The sequence below is a fragment of the Hemitrygon akajei genome, chromosome 27 (assembly GCF_048418815.1).
Source record: "Hemitrygon akajei chromosome 27, sHemAka1.3, whole genome shotgun sequence".
Lineage (NCBI taxonomy): Eukaryota > Metazoa > Chordata > Chondrichthyes > Myliobatiformes > Dasyatidae > Hemitrygon > Hemitrygon akajei.
Genome location: NC_133150.1, coordinates 13022940 through 13048086, shown reverse-complemented (window position 1 = coordinate 13048086; position 25147 = coordinate 13022940). Strand labels below are relative to the sequence as shown.

At 39.9% G+C, this 25147-nt stretch overlaps 1 protein-coding gene across 2 annotated transcripts in view; it reads right to left on the bottom strand.

Moving 5' to 3' along the window:
• Positions 1–25147, bottom strand: part of LOC140717123 (protein phosphatase 1 regulatory subunit 12A-like) — a 233481-nt gene that overhangs the window by 45176 nt on the left and 163158 nt on the right. For both annotated transcript variants that reach the window (XM_073030374.1, XM_073030375.1), the window contains exons 15-17: positions 23928–24114; positions 22279–22400; positions 20262–20297 (exon numbers count right to left, since the gene is read on the bottom strand). In XM_073030374.1, coding sequence (XP_072886475.1) covers positions 20262–20297; positions 22279–22400; positions 23928–24114 — 345 coding nt within the window. The remainder of the gene's footprint in view (positions 1–20261; positions 20298–22278; positions 22401–23927; positions 24115–25147) is intronic.

The following is a 25147-nucleotide window of genomic DNA, read 5'->3' as shown; positions in this document are numbered from 1 at the left end:
GTGCTCCATGGTACATCCATAGAAATTTGTGATAATCTTTAGTGACTCACCTAGTCTCAAGTTACCCAGAATAAATGTTTAGAGATGTTGACATCAAGGAAGTTGAAGCTGTCACTGTAGATCCGCCAATGTGGACTGGTGTGTATTCCCTCAACATCTCCTTCCTGAGGTCCACAATCAATTCCTTGGTCTTACTGACATTGAGTGCATGGTTGTTGTTTCGACACCACTCAACCAGCTGATCTAGCTCACTTCTGTACGCCACCTTGTCACCATCTGAAATTCTGCTAACAGTAGTTGTGTCATTGGCAAATTTATAGATAGCATTTGAACTGTGCCTAGCTACATAGTCGTTGCTGTACAAAGTACAGCAATGGGCTAAGCACACATGCTTGAGGAGTGCCAGGGCTTATTGTCAGTGAGGAGATGTTATTTCTGATCAGCACAGACTGTGGTCTCCCAATGAAGAAGTCAAGGATCCTATTGTGGAGGGAGGTACAGACGTCTAGGCTTTGGGGCTTGTTGATTCGTACTGAGGGTATGATGATGCTGTAAATCAATAAACAGCAGCCTGACAAAAGTACTGCCATTGTCCATGTGATCCAAGGCCAAGTAGAGAGCTAGTGAGAATGCATCCACTGTAGACCTACTGTGGCGATAGGCAGACAGGAGCAGGTCCAGGTCCTTGCTTAGGAAGGAGTTAATTATGGCCATGACCAACCTATCAAAGTACTTCATCCATGCAGATGGGAGTGCAACTGAGTGATAGCCATTGAGACAGCTCACCCTCCTCTTCTTGGGTACTGGTATGATTGTTGCCTTTTTGAAACAGGCGAGAAACTCTGACTACAGCAGTGAGAGACTGAAGATGGCCTTGAACACTCTCCGCTAGTTGGTTGGCACAAGTTTTCAGTGCCCCACCAGGCACACCATCAGGGCCTGGCACCTTGCGAGGATCATCCTCATAAAAACATTCTGACATTGACCTCTAAGACAGTTACAGGTTACACGAGCATAGTATTATTCTCCTTTTCAAAATGTGCATAAAAGGTAATGAGCTCATCTGGGAGTGAAGCATCACAACCAATCATGATGTTAGGTTTTGTCTTGTAAGAAGTAATGGCCTGCAAACCCTGCCAGAGCTGACATGCATCTGATTTAATTTTTAGCTTCAATTGGAATTGTTTTGTTTTTGCTCTCAATATAGCCTTCCATAGGTCATACCAGGACTTTTTGCCTAGTTCTTGTATAGCTCTTGTTTCTACCCCGTAAGGTCAACATTAGATTAGATTAGATTCAATGTAGTCATTGTGCCGAGAACAGATATAAAGCCAAATGAAATGCAGTTAGCATCCAACCAGAAATGCAAAGAATAGTGTTATTTACAAAACAACTGCGAATAAAAAGTAAGTGCTACAGCACACAAATATAAAAGTACCGAGACAGTACAATATGGGTGCAATACTACTTAGCGCTGTGATGTGAGGTTCAGCAGGGTCACAGGGATACATTAACTATGTATCCAATGAATTATATATAATCACAACATTTTCTTCCCTTGCTCAGAAAGGGAACACAGTTGATGCTTGTTCGCATCACTTTTTCAGTAGGCAGAAAAAAAGTGTTTTTACAGAATACTGAGCAAAACCTGCTGCCAGTGTGCCACTGACCTAAATGGAAATTATGAACTTGCCTTCTGCAAATTGAAAAGATGTCAACTTGCTGGCAAGGTCTCAATACCTCCATAGAGCATCTTGTAAATTAACAGAGCCTTGCAGGACACAGCACCTAAGGGGGGGGGGGGGGGCGGAGAGAAGAGTGCCAGATGAACACTCCCCATGAGCTGATTGTCAAACCTATCAATGAGAATACATGTATCTAAACATCCTGAACATTCAAGATCAGAGAACTTTTGCAAGAAGCTGTTCAACCATAAGTCCATGAACTTAATCTAAGCAACTGAAAGTGACGGACATGCCCATCCATCACTGGGCCATAAGAAGTCCAAAGTCAGAACCTGGCTTTGCTGGAAGTCCCTACCATAGTGCTGAGGTATCAGGTCCGCATACAATGCACCAGAGAAATAATCAAAATAATCAGAACCTATTCACTTGGGTGGGAGCTACCCTGTCTGGAGTTATTTTAAAATTCACATTTGTTTTATTCTGAAGTGTTTGGGTTTTTTTCAGTTAAATATTTTGAATTACATTTGTAACAAAATCTTACTTACAGCCATTTTAATACTTGTCATATCCTTTAAATTACAATAAATACCATCGGTAAATATCTGAAGCCTGGGAGGAGAAATGCACTGGAGAACCACATTTGTAGAAAGAGAAAGAGTTAATATTTCAGGTCAAAGGTAAAGGGCCACTGACCCGAAGCATTAACTGCTTCTTTCCACAGATGCTGCCGAACCCGAGTATTATTTTTTTTGACAGGATGCAAAGACGTGCTCCGACTTTGTCAAGGGTTCCAGTTGCAAGGAATCAACTGTATTCAGCCTAACTACTAGTCACTGCTTGAGCCCTCATTAAGTCATGTAAGGTGTTCTCTGGTTTGCTTTCTACAAACGTGACAACAGGTGGTGCAGTGGCTAGCTCAACTGGGCCCAAACAAGCAATTTAGAGTTCTTAAAAAAATGTTAAAAAATAAATAATTCTTGGCAAGAAAATCATAAATTGCCATGCTCCTCTCAGATATTCCTCTACATAGAGTTTAATATTAAAGAAATGTCAGTAAAAGTATATCAGCCAGGTTGGGATCTGTGTGGTAATCTTAAACTTGGTGACACAGATGGAGAAATAATACAGTTCAATGCAGAATTAATTTCCCAGCTAGCTGCAGCCCGAGAGTTCTAAATAGTCTTCTGTTAGTGTTATCATGCCTCAAGGTAGTTTTTTAAAAAAAAATATATAATGGACTACAAAGCTAAGGTTTCCGAAGTTTAGAGAGTTATACATTTATCAATGCAGTATTATTTCAGCTATAAGTTTAGATGCAAGTCTCAATCTGCCTAATAGGCATATTAAAGTCAAACACTGAGCCAAACAATGAAAAATACTGGAGTCAAATATTCAGCATCAGTAATTTTTAAGATCTGTACAACAAATTCAAAAAAGGTAGTAATTTTACAATTTTTCTATCAAGCAGCTGATTCCTCTGCACATTTAGATCTTATCCTGTGCCATGAAGAAAAATCAACTGTAGATCTTTTAGCAATGCATGTTGTTGTGAAGTGTATACATCATGAATGGACCTTCAAAAGACTGGCGAGATTTTACGTTATTGAAGTTGACTAGCTCTGGTCAAATGATCAAATTGCAGTTCTAGTTCACATGACTTGCTTATGAAATGCTACATATATGGCAAGCAAATCAAATCATCAATTTGTTTAGTCCTAAAAATATTAGACATCTCAGAAAGTGTTAAATATAATTATAAAGGTTCAGGACCAGAAGATAGGATAAACATGATTTAAAAATTCTTATCTGTTGGTTTCGCTACTCCAGTGCTCTAATCTCTTAGAATCTTATCATCTATGCTCCTCCATTCTGACTTTTTCCAACATCCCTTAAACTAATTGTTCTGCAAGCTATTGAGGCTTTGGAAATCCCTCTCCAATTTCTCCAGATATTACCTTATTTTTAAGTACTCTTTAAAACTTAACTGGTGAAGCTTTTCGTCATCTGCTTCAATGTCATTTTATCATGTCAACAGTGCTCATTTAAAGATGTTAAATAAATAGAAAGTTATGCTTTCACTGCATTAAAAAAAACTTGCCTTTAAACTATTAATAGTTGTTAATATTACACAGTTTGCTTATATACTGAACTCTAATTATAATTCTTCATGTAAAGATTACTTTATTTATCAATTATACTCCAATCAGGTCAAACCAGTGTATAAATACTCTAATTTGTTCAATGGATTTTATACTTTATCAAAATAACCCGGTGTATTCTTTAAAAATAATTCCAGTAATTTGTTTTTACAGCCCTCTCAAGTCTTTACGAAAATTTGACAATGAATGATTTGATACTGTATTTCATTTTACATACTGTTTCATCTATTCCAGGACCTGCATCCAAGCAGTAAGCTGCAAACACTGCCCAAGCATACCTTACCATATTTGGATATCAGTTGGATAGCTGGTTTATCCAAGACAGAGCTTGTCCATACCCAGAAAGGGCACAACTGAGCAACATCCAACCCTTCGCATTTTTACAAAACAGTACTTAAGGTTCAGAATATAAAATGAGTCCAAGACAAAGGCCACACGGCCTTTCTAAATTGTTCAGGAAATAAATGTTACTTACAGTAGATGGAAACAAGTCAAAATATGCATTGTGTACAGCACAGCAGACAAACATTTTTCTGGACACTAGAAACATTAGCTAAGATTTAAATCCATGTACAATTAATGATGAATTCTTCACTCAATATTATGGCAGGAATTTAACTTTTACATTTGGTTTAATGTGAAGAGGCACCTCAAGCATCTGGAGGGGTACTGCCAGTGTTGACTGTGAAAGATCATCTGCATCAAGTGAAAAGACTGCTACACTACTATCAGCATCATTGTTGTAACAATTGTTATTAACAATGACACAATTAATCTGGCAGTTGCCAGATTTTCATCTTCCCAGAAAAGCCCATTAATCTCAGCTCACCCATAATGGTTGGGTGAAATATTATAAAATTGAAAGTACTATTCAAGAAAACACCTGCTGATATCAAAAGCTGGAAGAAGCACACCATCAACTGATAGAGAGCTCTCGGTAAACATACTCTGTACACGTGTGCATTTACACACACAAACAATGCCTTGTCATTCAGGTTTCTGGTAGATTTTTTTGAAAACATTGGCAGTTTTCTCTTCACTTTTTCATTAAGTTTTGTAATTTAGATTTTTGACACACTTAATAAACACCCTTGCATGAAACTCCAGCCAGATTTCCCCATAGAGCATGACCAAGCATCATAACAAACTGGCTACAAATGCTGTCTAATGCTCAATCAGACAATGGCCGCTCAAGATGGAAAGCAGTGCATGTGATACGAGAACAGGAGGGGACAGGATATGCTGTAAGCAGTTCTGATATTCAAGGAAATCCATGTTTGTAAGCAAAGTGTCAGATTCCTGAATCACCTCAGGACCCATAAGTAAATCTGTCATAAGGATTATTTTTGAACCAAGGAATTGCAGCTACTGACAAATATATTCAAGTGTCAGGAAATAAAACCTGCATTGCAGCTACAAGAGAGGGTTATAAATTACAAATTCCTCAGCAATCAATATTTCTTTCATCTTCCTTAAATGCTTCAATTTTGATTCGCTACCAGAACCACCACTTGTACACGTCTTAAAAGCAGCAAACTTCACTTTGGAGGATTAGTTGCACTGAAGTCAGCATTTCACCACTGTTCACATCAACATAAACAATTGAAGCACACATATACCTCCATCTGAAATTCAATTTTCATCTTTGATCAAGAGCCACATCACTTTATTTGGGGCTATCACTAAAGGATGAGCAGCTTTAAACTCCTGGATGTCAACACCTGGAAGGATATGTCCTATACCTCCCACATAATGCAATCATGAAGACTACTTCATTAGGAGTTTGAGGTTTAGTATGTCACTGTACATGTATGGTGGAGAGCATTCCGACTGACTGCATCACAGCCTGGTACGGAGCCTCCAAGGAACAGGATCATAAAATGTTGCAGAGGGTTGTATACTCAGTTAGCTCCATCACAGAAACAACCCTGCCCACATTTAGGACATCTTCAAAAGGCAGCACCTCAAGCAGGCAGCTTTCATCATTAAGGAGCCTCACCATCCATGACATTACCTCTCAATGATTCAGAGTGAATGCTGCCCCATTCAGTTCTTCCCTTGTCAGTTTTCTGAATGGTCCCAAACTACAGGAACACCATCAGAGTATTCATTTTTTATTTGCACTATTTCATAATTTATAGTAATTCAATGTCTGCATTGTACTGCTGTCACAAAACAAGTTTCAGGGCAAATATAAGTGATAATAAAACTGATTCTGAGAATAGCCCATTTTTCAAGGCAATGACTGTAAAGTAAAGGGTTCGTGAAATTATGTCGTCCTCAAAAGCTCAAAGATCGAACTTGTGCTTTTTAGGAAATACAACTAGTTGTCTTTACTTTGAAATTATATTCCAATTCCCCAAATAATGCAGTAGTTTTGTGAATGCCCTCCAAAACGTCTGACAAACTTGTTATTCAATGAAGGATGAGCAAGAATTACAATGTAAGAATTCATTCGTGAGTAGGATGAACAATAAAGTAATACACTAAAGCTTAAAGAATGATAAAGAGAACACACATATAACCATATAACAATCACAGCACGGAAACAGGCCATTCCGGCCCTCCTAGTCCGTGCCGAACTCTTAATCTCACCTAGTCCCACCTACCTGCACTCAGCCCATAACCCTCCACTCCTTTCCTGTCCATATACCTATCCAATTTTACCTTAAATGACACAACTGAACTGGCCTCTACTACTTCTACAGGAAGCTCATTCCACACAGCTATCACTCTGAGTAAAGAAATACCCCCTCGTGTTTCCCTTAAACTTTTGCCCCCTAACTCTCAAATCATGTCCTCTCGTTTGAATCTCCCCTACTCTCAATGGAAACAGCCTATTCACATCAACTCTATCTATCCCTCTCAAAATTTTAAATACCTCGATCAAATCCCCCCTCAATCTTCTACGCTCCAATGAATAGAGACCTAACTTGTTCAACCTTTCTCTATAACTTAAGTGCTGAAACCCAGGTAACATCCTAGTAAATCGTCTCTGCAATCTCTCTAATTTATTGATATCTTTCCTATAATTCGGTGACCAGAACTGTACACAACTGTACACATATATTCTAAAATATTACTATATTTGTATCATTAGAATTTCAGCACATCACTGACCAAGAGAACATAAAGCATTTTGATTTTTATTTCTGGAATGTAATCACCACTGGCATACCCAGTGCTTATCGCCTGCTCACATTCATGTTCAAGTTTATTGTCATCCAACCATATACGTTGTTACGTTCCCCAGTAACCGGGTAGTTTTCCAGCAAAGATAGATGGATCCACCGAAGCCTGATGCTACTATTTTCAAACGTTTTTATTTATAAAGGGGCACAAACGTATGGTTAATACAAAACATTCAGATCATATACATCGTCACAACTCAATCTAAAGCACAGGTATAGTAATAATCAATCAGAAATAAGCTCTACAGTTGTCTAGAGGTAATGTAGATATATATTGTTTACTGGATATTTAAAAGTCTTTTTGCGGTCACTGCAGTTCCACCAGCCGCCGTCGGTTGTGGTGTCGCGTTGGTGCACTTTTGTTAGAAAGAGAGAGAGAGAGAGAGATGTCATTAAACAGCTTCACCTGCCCGGGTCCCTACGGAGCACCGCCGTGGAATCAGAAGAGCAGGCTTCCCGGTTGTTAGTTAAAAGCGATTGTCCGTGATTCCATCCACAGACTCCCGATCCGGAGTCTAACGCACGTGGTTTCCTTCAGAATGGCATCCCGCTCCGACGGGAAGCACTACTGTGTCTTCTTCGTGTGTCTCCTTGGTGCGTCTGAGGCCCCGCCTCGGCAGCCCACCTTTTTATCTGGACTGGCAGGGTTGTAGATGTCCATCAGGGTAGGGGGGCGAGGCAATCCTTCCCCCATCACCCAACTCACATTGCCCTGAGATTTTGCACGTAGGCCAATTCCTTATCCCACAAAGGTGTCTCCCAAGACAATGGCTATGTCCAAGGCTTTTGTCTTGTTAAGCGACCAGCCCACTTTGCCCGAGGGCTTTACACGTGGTTTTCATGAGACAATAGTCAAAGAGTCGCTTTATTCTGCTTCCCTGGGGAACATGGTCTTCAGCACGTCTCCCTCTCTCTCTTGGGTCATTTGATCCCCCCCTTGACTAGGGCTCTTGCGAATCTCACAAAGGAGGGGGCTGGGGTCATAACAACGTATATACTGCCAAACTAAACTTTCCTCTAGACTAAGGTGCACAACACAGTACATGTAACTCACACACAACACAAGTTAAAAGTTAAACAGTATAAAGCTACTGGCACTTCATGAGACCTGGGTAGTGGCAGGGAATTCCGTCATCTCACAGTCTGGAGGAAGAAGCTATTTCCCATCATAACAGTTCTTGTACTAATGCTATGGTAACCTCTGCCTGATGGGAGGGAGTCAAAGAGATTGTTGGGCAGATTGCAGGGATCATTGACAACGCTAAGGGCCCTGTATATGCAGCACTCCTGACAAGCAACTCATGGGTGGAAGAGAGACCCTGATGACCCTCTCAGCAGTCCTCATAATCCTCTGTAGGATCTTACAGCCAAGATGCCTTGCAATTTCCAAACCAGATGGCATACCAGGCTGTTCCTAATTGCCCTGGCATTTCAGACTGCAGATAGAGGACCCAACTGCACTTTTAATTTTAGAAGTCCCACTTAAGCAAAGGCATACTATTTACCAAGTTAGGACATGAAAGGTCCCTTCCACAACAGCTGAAACATCTCCACCCAAGCAAAGCTACAGGCCCGGATGATGTCAGCCCCAGGGTACTCAAAGCCTGTGCCCCCCAGCTATGTGGTGTACTTCACCATGTCTTCAACCTGAGCCTGAGTCTCCAGAGGGTTCCTGTGCTATGGAAGACGTCCTGCCTCGTCCCTGTACTGAAGACACCGCACCCCAGTGGCTCCAATGACTACAGACCGGTGGAGAGACTTGTTCTAGAGCAGCTCCGGCCCATGGTTAGGCCACACTTAGACCCCCTCCAGTTCCCCTACCAGCCCTGACTAGGAATTGAAGATGCCATCATCTACCTGCTGAACCGCGTCTACGCCCACCTGGACAAGCCGGCGAGCACTGTGAGGGTCATGTTTTTTGACTTCTCCAGTGCGTTCAACACCATCCGCCCTGCTCTGCTGGATGAGAAGCTGACAGTGATGCAGGTGGATGCTTCCCTGGTGTCATGGATTATTGATTACCTGACTGGCAGACCACAGTACGTGCGCTTGCAACACTGTGTCAGACAGAGTGGTCAGCAGCACTGGGGCTCCACAGGGGACTGTCCTGTCTCCCTTTCTCTTCACCATCTACACCTTGGACTTCCAACTACTGCACAGAGTCTTGCCATCTTCAGAAGTTCTCTGATGACTCTGCCATAGTTGGATGCATCAGCAAGGGAGATGAGGCGGAGTACAGGGCTATGGTGGGAAACTTTGTCACATGGTGTGAGCAGAATCATCTGCAGCTTAATATGAAAAAGACTAAGGAACTGGTGGTGGACCTGAGGAGGGCTATGGCACTGGTGACCCCTGTTTCCATCCAAGGGGTCAGTGTGGATATGGTGGAGGATTACAAATACCTGGGGATATGAATTGACAATAAACTGGACTGGTCAAAGAACACTGAGGCTGTCTACAAGAAGGGTCAGAGCCATCTCTACTTCCTGAGGAGACTGAGGTCCTTTAACATCTGCCGGACGATGCTGAGGATGTTCCACGAGTCTGTGGTGGCCAGTGCTATCATGTTTGCTGTTGTGTGCTGGGGCAGCAGGCTGAAGGTAGCAAACATCAACAAAATCAACAAACTCATTCGCAAGGCCAGTGATGTTGTGGGGGTGGAACTGGACTCTCTGACAGTGGTGTCTGAAAAGAGGATGCTGTCCAAGTTGCATACTATCTTTGACAATGTCTTCCATCCGCTCCATAATGTACTGGTTAGGCATAGGAGTACATTCAGCCAGAGACTCATTCCACCGAGATGCAACACTGAGCATCATAGGAAGTCATTCCTGCCTGTGGCCATCAAACTTTACAAGTCCTCCCTCGGAGTGGCAGACACCCTGAGCCAATAGGCTGGCCCTGGACTTATTTCCACTTGGAATAATTTACTTATTATTATTTAATTATTTATGGTTTTATATTGCTATATTTCTACATTGGTTGGTGCGACTGTATCGAAATCCAATTTCCCTCGGGATCAATAAAGTATGTCTGTCTGTAATTCATTACAGAAGCACCAAATAAGCTTCTGTAACAAAATGACAGATGTTTCTATTAATTCTGTATTTTAAGGTCAGATTTAATGAACCACCTGAATAGAAATTCCTTAACAGCTGGAATGGGATTATAGTTCATCTCTCCAGATCACTAGTCAGCTAAGAGTCTAACTCACAATACTTTGGGGGCCCTCAGGTGTATTCTGGGACCTTAAGAGCTTGACTAAATTCTGCAAATAGCATGATTTTTGGGAAAAAAAACTACTCTTGCAGGAAATATGAAACTATGAAACTCTGTACAGTGTTGTACAAGAAAAGCTTGTGAAAGAAAGACCTTATATTGTTTATCCAGTTTCTTTTCCATTAATGACACTAACTTCTCTTGGTTAAGAGTTAACTCCAAGGTGATAACCTATGGCATAGTTATTCAGCTTTCTGCCACAGTAAAAGCCAGTTTAGATTGATCATTCTGTTTTATGAGGACAGGATTACCTAATAATGATTGACCTGACAAATGGCCCTGGCTCATGTACAAGATTTAATAGATATACATGATGAAATGCAACTGATATTTATAGTAAAGCTGTGTTTGAAGCTCACTGTTTTCTTTTTTATATGATCTTTCCATTAACATAACAACTTTAGTGCCTGAACCTCGAGATTTATGGTTTACATGCCTTGGAAGCCACAGAATTTCCACTTTCTTCCTTTAGGAAAGGAAATTTCAGTGAATCTTGAAACTGGAGACTATGCTGGGTAAATTTCAAAATAGGTAAGGCATTCTCAACGATCTTATTAAAACTTCAAGTATCACTCATTCAAAAGTGATTTAAAATGCTTGCCTTCACAGAATCATTACAAAAAAAACTGGTACAAGAGGCAATTTGGCCTATTTCAGAAGTAAATCAGCTGAGCATGTAAGACCAACCTATTGAATCTTCTCTACTACACACCCCAGATTCTAGCATCTGAGGTCTTGTCTCCTTCCTTGAAACTCATCTGATCTGGCTTCCTGTGTCCCCTTGAAGCTTACTGGGTTCACAGAGAAAAATATATTACACTTTTCTGTGTAATATCTAAGATAATTAAAAGTGTTTGAATATTAACAGTCCAAATCACTCAGTCCAGTATGTCTAAAGTCCTGACCTTACTGGATTAATGGAATGTTACTGCATAGGCATGGAGTTGAACACTTAAAAAATGGCCCTTCAGTTCAACTCCTTCACATTGACATGATGCCCATGTCATTAGTAAGATATAGGACCAGAATTAGGCCCTTTAGCTCATCGAGTCTGCTCTGCCATTTCATCATGGCTGTTCCATTTCCCTCTCAGCACCAAGCTTGTCTTCTACCTTCGTGCCCTCACTAATCGAGAATATATCAACCTCTGCATTAAATATACCCAAAAAGTAGGCCTCCACAACTGCCAGTAGCAAAGAATTCCACAGATTTGCTACCCTCTGGCTAAAAAATTCCACCTCATCTCCGTTCTACATGGAGATTCCACTATTCTGACACTGGGCTGTCTGTTCCTAGACTCCTCCACCATAGGAAACATCCTCTCCACATCCACTCTTTCGAGCCCTTTCAACATTCGATAGTTTCGAAAAGTTCCTGCCTCATTCCTGTGAAGTCCAGCAAGTACATGCCCAGAGCCATTAAATGCTATGCATATGACTAACATTTCAAATATGGTATCATTTACGTGAACTTCTTTTGAACGCTCTCCAGTGTCAGCTTATCCTTTCATAGATAAGAGGCCCAAAACTGCTCACAATACTCCAAATGAGGCCTCAACAGTGCTTTAAAAACATTACTTCCTTGCTTTTATATTCTAGTCCTCTTGAATTAAAAGGCAAGATTGCATTTGCCCTTCTAACCACAGACTCAACATGCAAATTAACCTTTAGGGACTCGCTTTGCATCTCAGTGTTTTGTATTTTCTCTCCATTTAGAAAATGGTCAATCCTTTCATTTCTTTTACCAAAGTGCATTACCACACACTTCCCAACATTGTATTCCATCTGCCACTTCTTCGCCCATTCTTCTAAGTCCTTCCTTCCTCAAAACTACCTGTCCCTCCACCCATCTTCATATCACCTGCAAACATTGCAACAAAGTCATCAATTCCATCATCAAAATCATTGATACATTATAAAGTAGCAAGAAGTGGTTCTAACACAGACACTATACTAGAACACTACTAGTAATCGGTGGACAACCAGGAACCACTCTTTATTCCTGCCAATCAGCCAATGCTCTATCTATGCTAGTATCTTTCCTGCTATACCATAGGCTCTTCACTCGTTAAGCAACCTCATGTGCAGCACCTCTTCAAAGGCCTTCTGAAAATCCAAGTACACAACATCCACCATCTATCTTGCTTTGTCTACTCTTCAAAAAAATCCAACAGATTTGTCAGGCAAGATTTTTCCTTGAGGAAACCATGCTGACTTGCATGTTCCTGTCAGGAAAAGGTGGCACAGATAACAGGTTTAGGAACCTTGGTTTTTGAGAGATATTAAGCCCTGGTTAAGAAAATGGAGGTGCACAGCAGGTATAGGCAACAAGGAGCAAATGAGATGCATGAGTATAAGGAGAGTCCCAATGAACTCAATTCAGTTGCAGGAAAAAGTTTGTGAACTCCCGGCAATTACCTGGTTTTCTGCATTTATTATTTATAAAATGTGGTCTGATTTTCATCTAAGTCACAATAAAAGGCAAACAATCTGCCTAAATTAATAACACACAAACAATTGTAGTTCTTCACATCAATACTGAGTACACCATTTAAACAATCTCAGTCTCAGGTCAAAAAAGTAGGTGAACCTCTGGGGTAATGCCTTCTACAAAAGCTATTTGGAGTCAGGTGTTCTAATCAATGAGGCGAGATTGGAGGTGTGGGTTGTAAAATAAGACACACAAGTCAGGTTACTGACAGAGCCTGCAATTCTCAAGAAAGATCTGTTTATGTGCACCATGCCTCGATCAAAACAACTTTCAGAGGAGCTTAGAAGAAGAATTGTGGAGATCAGTGAAGCTGGAAAAGATTACAAAAGCACTTCTAAAGACCTGAATGTTCATCAGTCCACAGTACGAGGAAGTGTTTACAAAATGAAGGAAATTCAGTATTGTTGCTACTCTCCCTAGGAGTTGGCGAACTGCAGTAATCTCTAGAACTTTACTAAAGTCTCTGCTCATGTGTCCACTATAAGAAAAATGCTGAACAATAATTGTGTTTATGGAAGGACTCCACAGAGGAAGCCCCTGCTCCCATAAAAACATTGCGATGCATCTCAAGTTTGCAAAAAACACCTGGATATGTGCAGTTTTGGTCACCTACCTACAAGAAAGATGTCAAATGTGACTGCAAAAAATGCAGAAAAAATTTCCAAGGATGTTATCAGAAAGTGAGGATGCAAGTTATCGGGCAAGGTTGAACAGGTTAGGACTTTATTCCATAGAGCGTAGAAGAATGAGGAAAAAATTGATAGAGGTATACAAAATTAAGTGGTTATAGATGAGGTAAATATAAGCAGGCTTTTTCCATTGAGGTTCAGTGAAATTACAACCAGACATCATGGGTTAATAGTGAAAGGTAAAATGTTTAAGGGGAACATGATGAAGAACCTCTTCACCCAATGTGGAAAGAACTGCCAGCAGAAGTGCTGGATACAGCTTTGATTTCAACATTTAAGCAGATAGGAACATGGATAGGTGTATGGAAAGCTACCGTCCAGGTGCAAGTCGATAGGATTATTACTTACTAGAGCTGCTGGGGAGGATTTAAACAAATTTGACAGGGGCATGGGCATCGGAGTGATAGGGCTGAGGTTTATAAACAGAGGCAGTGTGTACTGAGACTGTTGGCAAGGTGGCAAAATTGCAGTCAATGGGATGAGGCGCAATGCAAAAGAGGGACAAAAATTGAAAAGGGTGATGAATATATCGCTGAAGGTATAATATTTGAATGCATGCAGTATATGGAATAAGGTAAATGAACTTGTAGCACAGTTACAGATTGGCTCGTTATACATTGTGGGCATCACTGAATCTTGGCTGAAAGAAGATTATAGCAGGGAGCTTAATGTCAAAGGAACATATTGTATTAAAAGGACAAGCATGTAGGCAGAGGGGTTTGTGTGACTGTTGGTAAAAGATTAAATTAAATCATAGAATGAGGTGACAAAGGATCAGAAGGTGTAGAATCACTGAGAGTAAAAAGACAGTTTACAATGGGAGACAGAGAACATGTCAAAAGGGCAATGTTAAGAGAGTCATGGGGGGTTTCAATGTGCAGGTAGATTGGGAAAATCAGGTGGATGCTGGATCCCAAGACAGATAATTTACAGAATGCCTAGGAGATGGCTTTTTAGAACAGCTTGAGATTGAGTCCACTAGGTCATCAGCTATTCTGGATTGGATGCTGTGCAATAAACCAAAACTGAATAGAGAGCTTAAGATAATGGAACCCTTAGGTGTTAAGTGATCATAATAATAGAATTCACACTGCAATTTGAGAAGGAGAAGCTAACGTCAGATGTATCAATAACATACAGAATTACAGAGGTATGAAAGAGGAGCTGTCTAAAGTTGATTGGAAGGGAACACCAGCAGGGAGGATAGCAGAGCAGCAATGGCTGATATTTCTGGCAGCAATTTGGAGGGCACAGGATAGATACATCTCAAGTAGCAGCAGTATTCTAAAGACAGGCTGATGCAGCCGTAGCTGACAAGTCAAAGCCAACATAAAAGCCAAGGAGACAGTAATAACTATTGGGAAGCTTTTAAAAAACCAACAAAAGGCAACTTAAAAAGTCAAAGAAGAAAAAGATGGAATACGAAGGAAAGCTATTCAATAATATTAAAGAGGATACCAAAGATTCACAAAGTGTAAAAGAGGTGAGACTAGTTATCAAACCACTGGGAAATGATGCTAGAAAGGTAGTAATGGGAGACTAGGAAATGCTGGAGGAACTGAATAAATATTTTGCACTAATCTTCACTGTGGAAGACACTAGCAGTAATGCTGGAAGTTTGAGATGTCAGGTGACAGAAATGAGTGAAGTTGCCATTACTTGTGAGGCTGTTCTTGGGAAACAAAGTTCAAAATAACATTTATTATCAGACTACATATAACCCTGAGATTTTTTCCTGTAAGCATACCTAGCAAACCTATAGATCAGTAACTGTAAATAAGATCAATGAACTACAAACTGTGCAAATGCAAATATAAATAATGAGAGCATGAAATAACTAGGTAGAGTCCCCGAAGAAAGACTATCGGTTTTGGGATCAGCAGAAATAGAATGGCTGTAGTTTCCCCTTTTGTTCTGGAGCCTGATGGTTGAGGGGTAGTAACTGTTCTTGAACCTGATGGTGTGAGTCCGGAGGCACCTGTACCATCTACCTGATGGCAGCAGCGGGAAAAGAGCATGGCCTGGTTGGTAAGGATCATGGATGCTGCTTTTCTACACCAGTTTACCAAGCTTTTTGATGACATGCTGAATTTTTTGCAGATTCCTGAGGAAGTAGAGACGCTGTCGTGGTTTCTTTACAACTTGTGTGTCTGGGACAGATCCTCTTGAGATAGTAACATGCAGGAATTTAAAGTTACTGACCCTCTCCACTCTGATGAGTACTAGCTCATGACTCACTGTAGATTTCAGTACAGGGAAACCAGAAAGTTCCTTGGTCTTCTTGACATTGATTGAGAGGTTATTGCTATTACATCACTCGGCCAAGTTTTCAATCTCCCTCCTGTATGCTGATTCATTACCACCTTTGATACAGCCCACAACAGCAGTGTCATCAGCAAACTTGTATATGGTGTTGGAGCTATATTTAACCACAGAGTCCTAGGTGTAAAGCGAATAGAGCAGGAGTTAAGCACACATCTCTGTGGTGCTCCTGTGCTGATGAAGATTGTGGAAGAGATATTTTCACCAATCCGAATTGGCTGGGGCCTACAAGCGAGGAAAACCAGGATCCAATTGCACAAGGATGTATTGAGGCCAAGGTTTTGGAATTTCCTGATTAGTTTTGAGGAGATAATGGCATTAAATGCTGAACTATATATTGATAAAGAGTATCCTGATATACGTGTCTTTGCTGTCCAGATGTTCCAGTGTTGTGTGAAGAGCCAATGTGAAGGCATCTGCTGTACACCCGTTGCTTCGGTAGGAAAATTGGAGTGGATCCAAGTCGCCTCTCAGACAGGAGCTGATGTGCTTCAACAGCAGCCTCTCAGAACACTTCATCACTGTGGAGATGGTCACTGAGACAGGCTACTATACTCTTCTTGGGCAGGTATGATTGAAATCTGCTTGAAGCAAGTGGGTACCACACACTGCCAGAGTGAGAGGCTGAAGATATCCATGAACAGACCAGCCAGTTTGAGAGCAGAGGTCTTCAGTACGTAGCCAGATACTCTGTCCAGACTGGATGCTTTCCCTGGATCCACTCTCCTTGAAGGCAGCCAGCAAGTCATCTTCAGAAACTGAGACCAAAGGATCATCAGGAGACCTGGGGGTCACAATGGTTCCTCGCCATTCTGTTGGTCAAAGTGAACACAGAAGGCATTGAACTCATCTGGAAGTGAAGCTCTGCTGTCCCCTATGTCGGAAGATTTAACTTTGCAGGAGGCTATGGCATTCAAACCCTGCCACTGCTGTCGAGCATCCCTCATTGATTCCAGTGTAGTCCAGAATCTCCACTTCACCCTGGAGATGGCTTTCCAGAGATCATATCTGCACCTCCTGTAGAATTCTTGATCTTCCAACTTGAATGCTCCTGATCTGGCTCTCAGCAGATTCTGGATTTCACTGTTCATCCAGGGCTTCTGATTAGGGAAAACTCTGACTAAGTTCCTGGGGTTGCACTCATCCACAGCTGTTTTAATGAAGTCTGTAATGACCCTGGTGTAGTCATTCAGGTCCTCAGATGAGTTCTTGAATGAGGCCCAGTCCACTGACCCAAGGCAACTGTGTAACTGTTCCTCTGCCTCTGCAACCACCTCTTGGTTGACTTGATCTCTGGAGCCTTGTTTTTTAGGTTCTGTCTATATGCAGGTAGCTGGAGTACAGTCAAATGGTCCGATTTGCCAAATGCAGTCTTGGAAAGGAACAATAGGCATTCCTTATCGTAGTGTAGTAGTGACCTAGTGTGTTGGGACCTCTGGTACAACAGGTTACATGCTGGTTATAATTGGGCAAGGTTTTCTTCAAACAGGCTTGGTTAAAGTCCCCAACTATATGAAATGTATCGGGATGGGGCGTTTCTTGCCTCTATATGGCATCATGCAGTGTCGCAAGTGCTTGCTCGTAATCAGCCGCTGGTGGTATATAAGCTGCAGTGAGGATCATAGATGAGAACTCCCGGGGAAAATAGAATGGTCTACATATAATCATCAGGTATTCTAAATCAGAGTAACAAAACGTCAAGATAATCCCAATGTCCGTGCATCAACGAGAACTGACTAAAAAGCACACGCCGCCACCTTTTTCCTTACCAGAGTTCACAGTTCGATGCATTCCGAACATTGTAAAACCTTCTGTCAGACAACTCAGTTGGGCGTATTCGCTGTTAACCAAATCTCAATGCAACAAACAGTTGAGATCTGCCTCTGACACTGCAGCCACGCTCTGAGATCGCCAATCTTGTTTTCCAGTGACTGCACATTCGCCAACAAGATGCTAGGTACGGGAGGCCTCATCCCTCTGCGCTTCAGCCTGGTTTGAATTCCGCCTCTCCTGCTGCGTTTTCCACCATGGTGTTGATCCTCAAGGCACCATGCTTAACTGTTCTGCGTTTAACTGTCAATTGCGAGATCTGAAGATCATTGATGTAATTTCACAGTCTGGCGTTAAGAGGAAATTTACATGCTGCAGATTGCAGGAAAAGTAATTCAAAATCATATTGAAGAGGAAAATTGGTACAATTTTCTGCAGCCCGCAGAGAACCACTGTTGTCATGTGAATGTAGACGAGTCACCTGGGTCAGATGATGTACACCTCAGGGTTCTGAAAGAGGTGGCTGAAGAGATTGTGGAGGCCTTAGCAATGATCTTCCAAGAATCAACAGATTTTGGCATAGTTCCAGAGGACTGGAAAATTGCAAATGTCAAGTCCACTCTTCAAGAAGGGGGAGAGGCAAAAGAAAGGAAACTATAGACCAGTTAGTCTGACCTCAGAGGATCAGAAAAAGGCTCACTTTATTCACACTATTTGCTTTGGACCAATCAGCCAATGCTCTATCAATGCTAGTATCTTTCCTGTAATACCATGGGCTCTTATCTTATTGAGAAGACTCGTGTGGCATCTTATAAAAGACCATCCGAAAATCTAAATCCACCAGTTCTCCTTTGTCTATCCTGGTTATTATTTCTTCAAATAATTCCAACAGATTTGTCAGGCAAGCTTTTCTTTTAAGCAAACCATGCTAACTTTGGCCCATTTTATCACATGCCTCCAAGTACCCTGAAACCTCATACTTAATCAACTCCAACATCTTCCCAACCACTGAGGTCAGACTAACTGGCCTATAACATCCTTTCTTCTAACTCCCTCTCTGCTTAGAGTGGAGTAATATTTCCTTCATGAATATTTTGACATCTATGTGTAGCATTGTGAAGACAAATGTAAATTCTACAAATTTAACATTTATTGCTAGTACACAAGCTTATCAATGAGAAAGTAATAATGATTTCTACATGTTGCCCATCGAGGCCATTTTTTCAGTCCAGACATATAATCATGGCTGAACTTTAACCTCAAAGTGCTTACACTCAAAACATCTCTGCTTTTGATTGTGTGCAGATATTATATCTACTGCTCTTTACATTGAAGTGTACGTTCTGCACGAAGGAATTACCCTTCAATCTGTCATGAATGACCTGATCATATTTTGAGACTGATCCATAGATCTAGACACGCTAGCCACAGAAAATGCCTTCCTTGCATCTACTCTGCCATCCATAATTTTGTTCTTTTCCATGAGATCACTCCTCATTCTCTTATACTCCTTTGTATCAGCCCAGTTTTCTTAACCCTCCTACAGCAGTACAGCATATCAATGCCACTGAAGCTTCATCACATTCCTTTTATCACATGTGCATCCTTCCCAAGGAAAGTGGAACAAGTACACAATACTTCTTTTTTTCTAAATAATTTAACGGTCACGGGACCTGGCACACTTGTTCCAACAGTCAAATTTCTGTATCAACTCAACTTTTCCACCCTGCTCCCACCCTGATTAGTTTTCTCGTCAATACTTCATTAATCTCAATTTTGAATATGCTAACAGATCACAGTCTCTTGAATAAAGAGTGCAATGGATTCATAATTCTGTGAAAAAATTCTTATTTTGATTCTGCATAAAACCTTATCTTGAAATTTTAAGCTTGGTTCTAGATTCAGAGCCCATGTCAAGTACTCAAAATATTTCTAAGTTTCATAAGGTCACCTTACCTCCCAAATTTGAGGATATAGCTCAATTAACAGAAATACTAATACTTACTAAATATAGACATACAATATTGGAAAATCTGTTGCATTTCCAACTCATTTAGAGGTATTGCTAAGGATGGAGGAGAAGAGGGTGAGGGGTACCATAGGGGATGAGGGGGTATGGTAAATGGAATGTGACAAAGGGTCATAGGACATGATACGCTATCCTGGTTTAGGAGGGTATTCGTGATTTTCTTGATATCTGGTTCATAACTCAAGTGGGAGTAATTGTCAAAAGCAATCCTTTCATTGCTGTGAATATTCATGAGTACCATTCAATCTTTTCCTCGGAAAAGAACACAGGTCTGCTCAGATATCATCTCTACTCTGCTAATGTACTTATGAAACTTTCTGAACCTAACCAATTGTCACATCATTTTTAAATATGAGAACTGCACGTGATCGTCTAAATACATTAACCTTGCATGCTAAATGTGATATAATACAGGTAAATTACTTTTATGTAATAGATCATCATGCTTCTGTTTGCAGCAACACAGATAAAAGACAAATCATAAAATAAATACTAAGTAGAACACTAGATACTAAAGACAGTTTTACCTTAGTGGAGTACATCTAAAAACATCAAGAAACAAAAAAACCTATCCACATTTTTCTTAAAGATGCATTTGTTAGATTCTGCTCCCTGACTGCTGGCACTATCTTTCTAAATAAGCTTACCTGGGTATTTTTCTCTTCTTCCTTTTCATTTTCATCCTAAGGGAAAAGCATGACACTACTAAGTATATTCAAGTTATATTAATAAAAAGAAACACTTAAACAAGGTGCTGCCTAGGTCTATTGCCAGCAACATCTTGAATTGTACAGCAAATGTACAATATTCAAATTTAACATGGTCCATTTGTACTGTTTTATACAAAGGGAATTTTAATTCCCTAAATATAGATAATACTAATCAGGATTTAGGTTCCTTAAGGACATTTTAGCCAGGGGTGTAGTGGAGCTAATTTCCCACTACCGATTAAATGCTTCCAATGGTGAGAGTCTCAAGTAGCTACTGACAAACAAGTCCAGCTCCTGTCTTCATGTGTGGCATTGCTACCAAGGCTGGCAGAACAATTTCTACTGACAGGAGAAGGGGAAAAGATAGGTTACTGGCATCTTAAAACCAGTAACTTTGGGCAGATGGGGCTTGTCAGTTGTGGTTGGCAGTTCATTTGGAAGGAAAAGTCTGAACACCAACCTCTGCTGCCTTGCAGCTATACCATTCATGAGGACGGCTTCGAGAGTAACGCCCCAAAGAAAATTCCAGAGCTGGAGTCTCTAAAACTGTCCTATGTTGAGTTCAACACTGACTAGCAACTCCTATGACGCCACAGGTGCCAAACATTATTAGTCTCTGCCATCCCTTTCGATTCATCAGCTGCATGCAGAGGGGGAACCTGCTACATAGACAGTTAGCTCTCCATATCGTACTGCCCTTGCTTGCGCATCACGTAGACAGTTGGGACGCAACATCCGTGGTCTTCCTCAACCAACAGAGGGCCTTAAATAAGGAATTAACTATTTAATTTCTATGGCTATTAGGTTTAACTGAAGTCTTAACTTGTTCTTCAAATTAATTGAGGATCACTGAAGAGCTGGTACATACACCCCACACCTATAGATTATTTACTGCAATCAACACCATGTCCAACTTTCAATGAATGTCTTGCCATCAAGCAGAAGCATGGAGAAATAAACTTGCCTCCTATTGCACTCTATTACAGACATTTCTGTGTACAAGTATTAGATTGATAGGGCATGGAAATTTGGAATATAGTAGGTAAGAAAAAGTTATCAGAACTGTGAGTGTAAAGACTGGCATTGTAATTTTTTTTGTATATTTGCTTCTAAGCATTTAGGAATAGCTTATAAAATTTCTACACAAGGTTCAGGAGCATTCCAGACTACATACGTTAAATAACTGAAATTGCTTACGTTTTGTTATCTTCTAATTTGAGGGCTACATCCCCCCCCCCCCCCAATAGGTTTATGGCAATATTTGTTTTAGTTCGAAGCAGGGAAACTTATCTTCCAATATTAGAATGTTATTTCTTCCATTGTCTATCCATTGCCTTTTCAAGTTCCTAAGTAATTCAGAAATATATTTTTGTAGTGGAGTCTTGTACTCACAAATTTGATTTCCCAGATCCACTTTATTTAGGAACATAACAACTGACAGAATTGATTAGTCTCATCTATCTGAAATGGATACAAAACCTGTCATAGGGCAATATAGCAATCAACAAGGCACAATCATGCTCCTTTTCCAACTTGTTTACAATCTTTAAACAGTAATTTTTGCCATTTTCACTTTGAAGGTTTCATCTTGCACTTCCAATTTGGCAAACTACAAATAAAATATTTGAAGCTTTCAGTCTGAAGTTCTTCACTTAAAAGTTATAGAATTAGCATTCCTTCCAAAAGGACCAAAAATTAAACTGCAAATGGAACAAAAAAGGGTTGATTACATTGTAATCATTGAATTAACATTTCTACTCTTTGCAGTTTCTGAAATGATTTAATGCAGCTTCAATATGACTTTGATTATTTTCAATGTTAAGTGTTCAAAGCACAATGTTAATAAATACACCAATCTCACTTCACCAAAAGTCTCACTGCAACCAAGCAAAGGTGTTTCTCGAAGCTCATTTAATACATCCTTAATAGGAAGAAATCAAAAAGAAATACTGACATCTTGAGTCCAGTATGATACTCCAGTAGATCGTCGTTTCTCTCTGGGGCGTCTCCTTTCCCTTATTGATAGTTGTCTGTCATTAGAATCCTTCTCATCTTCATTTACTTTTTCAGAGCCACCTTTTAATTCGAGTAACATTGAAACAGAATTATGCAAAAAGTTAATATAATTTCACAAATCCTAATACAATATCTGCCAAACGTATTGGTACAAATGATGCCATATGAAATTGTTCCATATGGTGACAAGAGACACTACATTCACAAAAAAAAATCAAAATTATTTTTGGATGCAAATATTTGGAAAGCAAGGTTTGAAAGCTACTCCAGATTTGGATTTAGCACCCTTGGTGTAATTACTTAACTGTTTCAAAGTATCCAACAAAACTGAGCTTCCAAAATTGACACACTTAAAATGTCTGGTATTCAATGCCTATAGGTGTACTAATAAGTTCAATTAATTTTTAACAAGCTTCTCTTCAAACGTCACATCCCACCAGTTGGATATACATAAAAAGACACCAAAGACCAGAAACACTTAGGTCAGGCAGCATCTAAGGGGAAAAGAAAGAGTTAAAAATTCATTAGGTCTAAGTCCCTTCATCAGAAACAGAGAAAAATAGTTTTAGCTTGCAGAGAAAGTGGAAATGACAAAGGGAATCTCTGAGTGGGAAGAGACCAAGCGGATAAATGTAGCAGCAGGAGGCAGATTACACTTTTTATCAGTGTAAAGTCAAAGGCATGAAAAGAAATAAGGAGCGAGAAATAACAGCAAAGTAGGAAATAAATTAACAAAGAGCACAAATCAGAGAGAGCAATGGACTGGAGGGGAAGACTTTGCACAGGGGATTCTTTTCCAGTGAATGGGTGAAATGGTCCATAATTTATTAATATTCCCTGGTTTACCTCCTTTCTTTTATAAAAAAAAATGCCTTAATGTTTCAATGCCTTTCCTTAACATTTTTTCCACACTGAAAAATTCATCTTATTGGCTTTGATCTTTTTGAAACAATGGCTCATCGATTTTATAAAGACATAAAGCTTTCTGCTTTACATGCATTTCTATGGTTTTACTCAACTCTCATGCCTGCAAACGACTTTATTTTATCCACTTTAGGGATACTTCATATTGAATGCTTGTGCTGAAGCCACCCATGTCTCTTTTAAAGTTGACTTGGCATTTGATATGCTTCTGTGCAATTCTCAATCAAGAAAAAAATCTTATCACATTCTGCCTTCCCAGAATTTCCAAGTTCTCTTTCAAATTACTCATACCCATGGTATTTTATACTAAAGGCACCAAGTACTTCCCAAGGATGACTGAGATTGCTCTGCATTTTAATACTTAATGTTTAAAGGATGACAACATGTTCAGTTTGACAAATAATCTTTTTAAAGATTTAACCAACTTCAACTGAAACCAGAGCAAACAACGAAGTACTTCAAGGGGATACATAAGTGAGTGAAGAACATGCTATGTAATCCTTAAGTTGTTTTCATGGAGGTAAATTAAACTGCTAAACTCATTTTTAAACTACATCATTTTGGTAGAACTTGCTTCTATTACCCAATATTCAAACACACCCCTCCCCTGCAGTCCCTCAAGGCAATGTCGTAGAGATCCCTGAATGAAAGTCTGAACATTACCATTGCTCTCCAGTTCTTTAGACAAGATCCTCGAATGTGAAAAGTAAGATGGTACTTGATCTATTACGCCATTCAGCTGGTTTTGATGAGTACTCGCATACAGTAAACTGTCCGATGCAGAAGGTGATGCAACAGGTACAGATGGACTATCCGACTGTGATGTGTGTCTTGACTGGCGATATCCAGACTGGTTAGAAGAAGAAAAGAAAAGCTTTGAAATGGCAAGAATAAAAAAAGTTACAAATTAATTCAAAAACAGTCTATCCTGCATCTCCCCTTTCAATGTAAACTAATATATTTAACCTAAATGCATTTGCTTATATTGGGTCATAATGCCTCATTTTCCTACAACAGTTATCACATATTCCAATAACCTATCAAGCCATTATATTTAAGTATTTTAAGGCACAACTTAAAACACAAATTATATATTTAAGAGGAGTGATTTGGTGCAGTTTGATTAATACAACTGAAAATGTTTTGATGAGCTCATCAAAAAATTCAATGAATAGTGTCAACCTACTATCCGAGTAGTTCAATTTTAAATTTTTGGAAACACTGAAGCACAATGAAGAACCATTTGCTAATTAGGATAAGGAAGAAGGTCTGGCATGACATGCACCCTTACAGCCAAAAGAAATAGTTTAATTTTAAGAGGCTACTCAAAGGTCACAAATCAGCTTGCTTGGTAGGAAAGCCAAATAATGATCAATTCACCCAGGTATATACTCAGTTTAGTTTACAGGGCAAGTTTCTGACAACACTCTTAAGTACATGTCTCTAAAATTAGTAGAAATTCCACTTGTTTTTGGGTACACAAAATTATTGCACTATTTATATATTGCAATGCAATTTATGCAAACAGAATTGAAATAGCTCAGTATCAGCTCTATCCTTTCTGCACTTTCCAAGCAATTACCATTTGCACCAACCCTTATTCGCTCAGTTTCAATTCCTACAATATCTTGCTAATTGAGGCATTTTTGCCCTCAAGGCTATATTTGCATTCAAGTTCCATCCAAAGTTTGTATTCCTTTAGATTTTTAAACATAATTATGTTTTATGTCTATTGAAACAATTGTCTGCCTAGCTACAGTAACATTAATAACCATGAGACAAACTAATGTTATCATCACCTAGATAGTGAAACAAACATCCCACTTAAACACAAATTGCAACAAAATGGAAATAGAGCAACAGCACCACACTGTGGTTTAGGC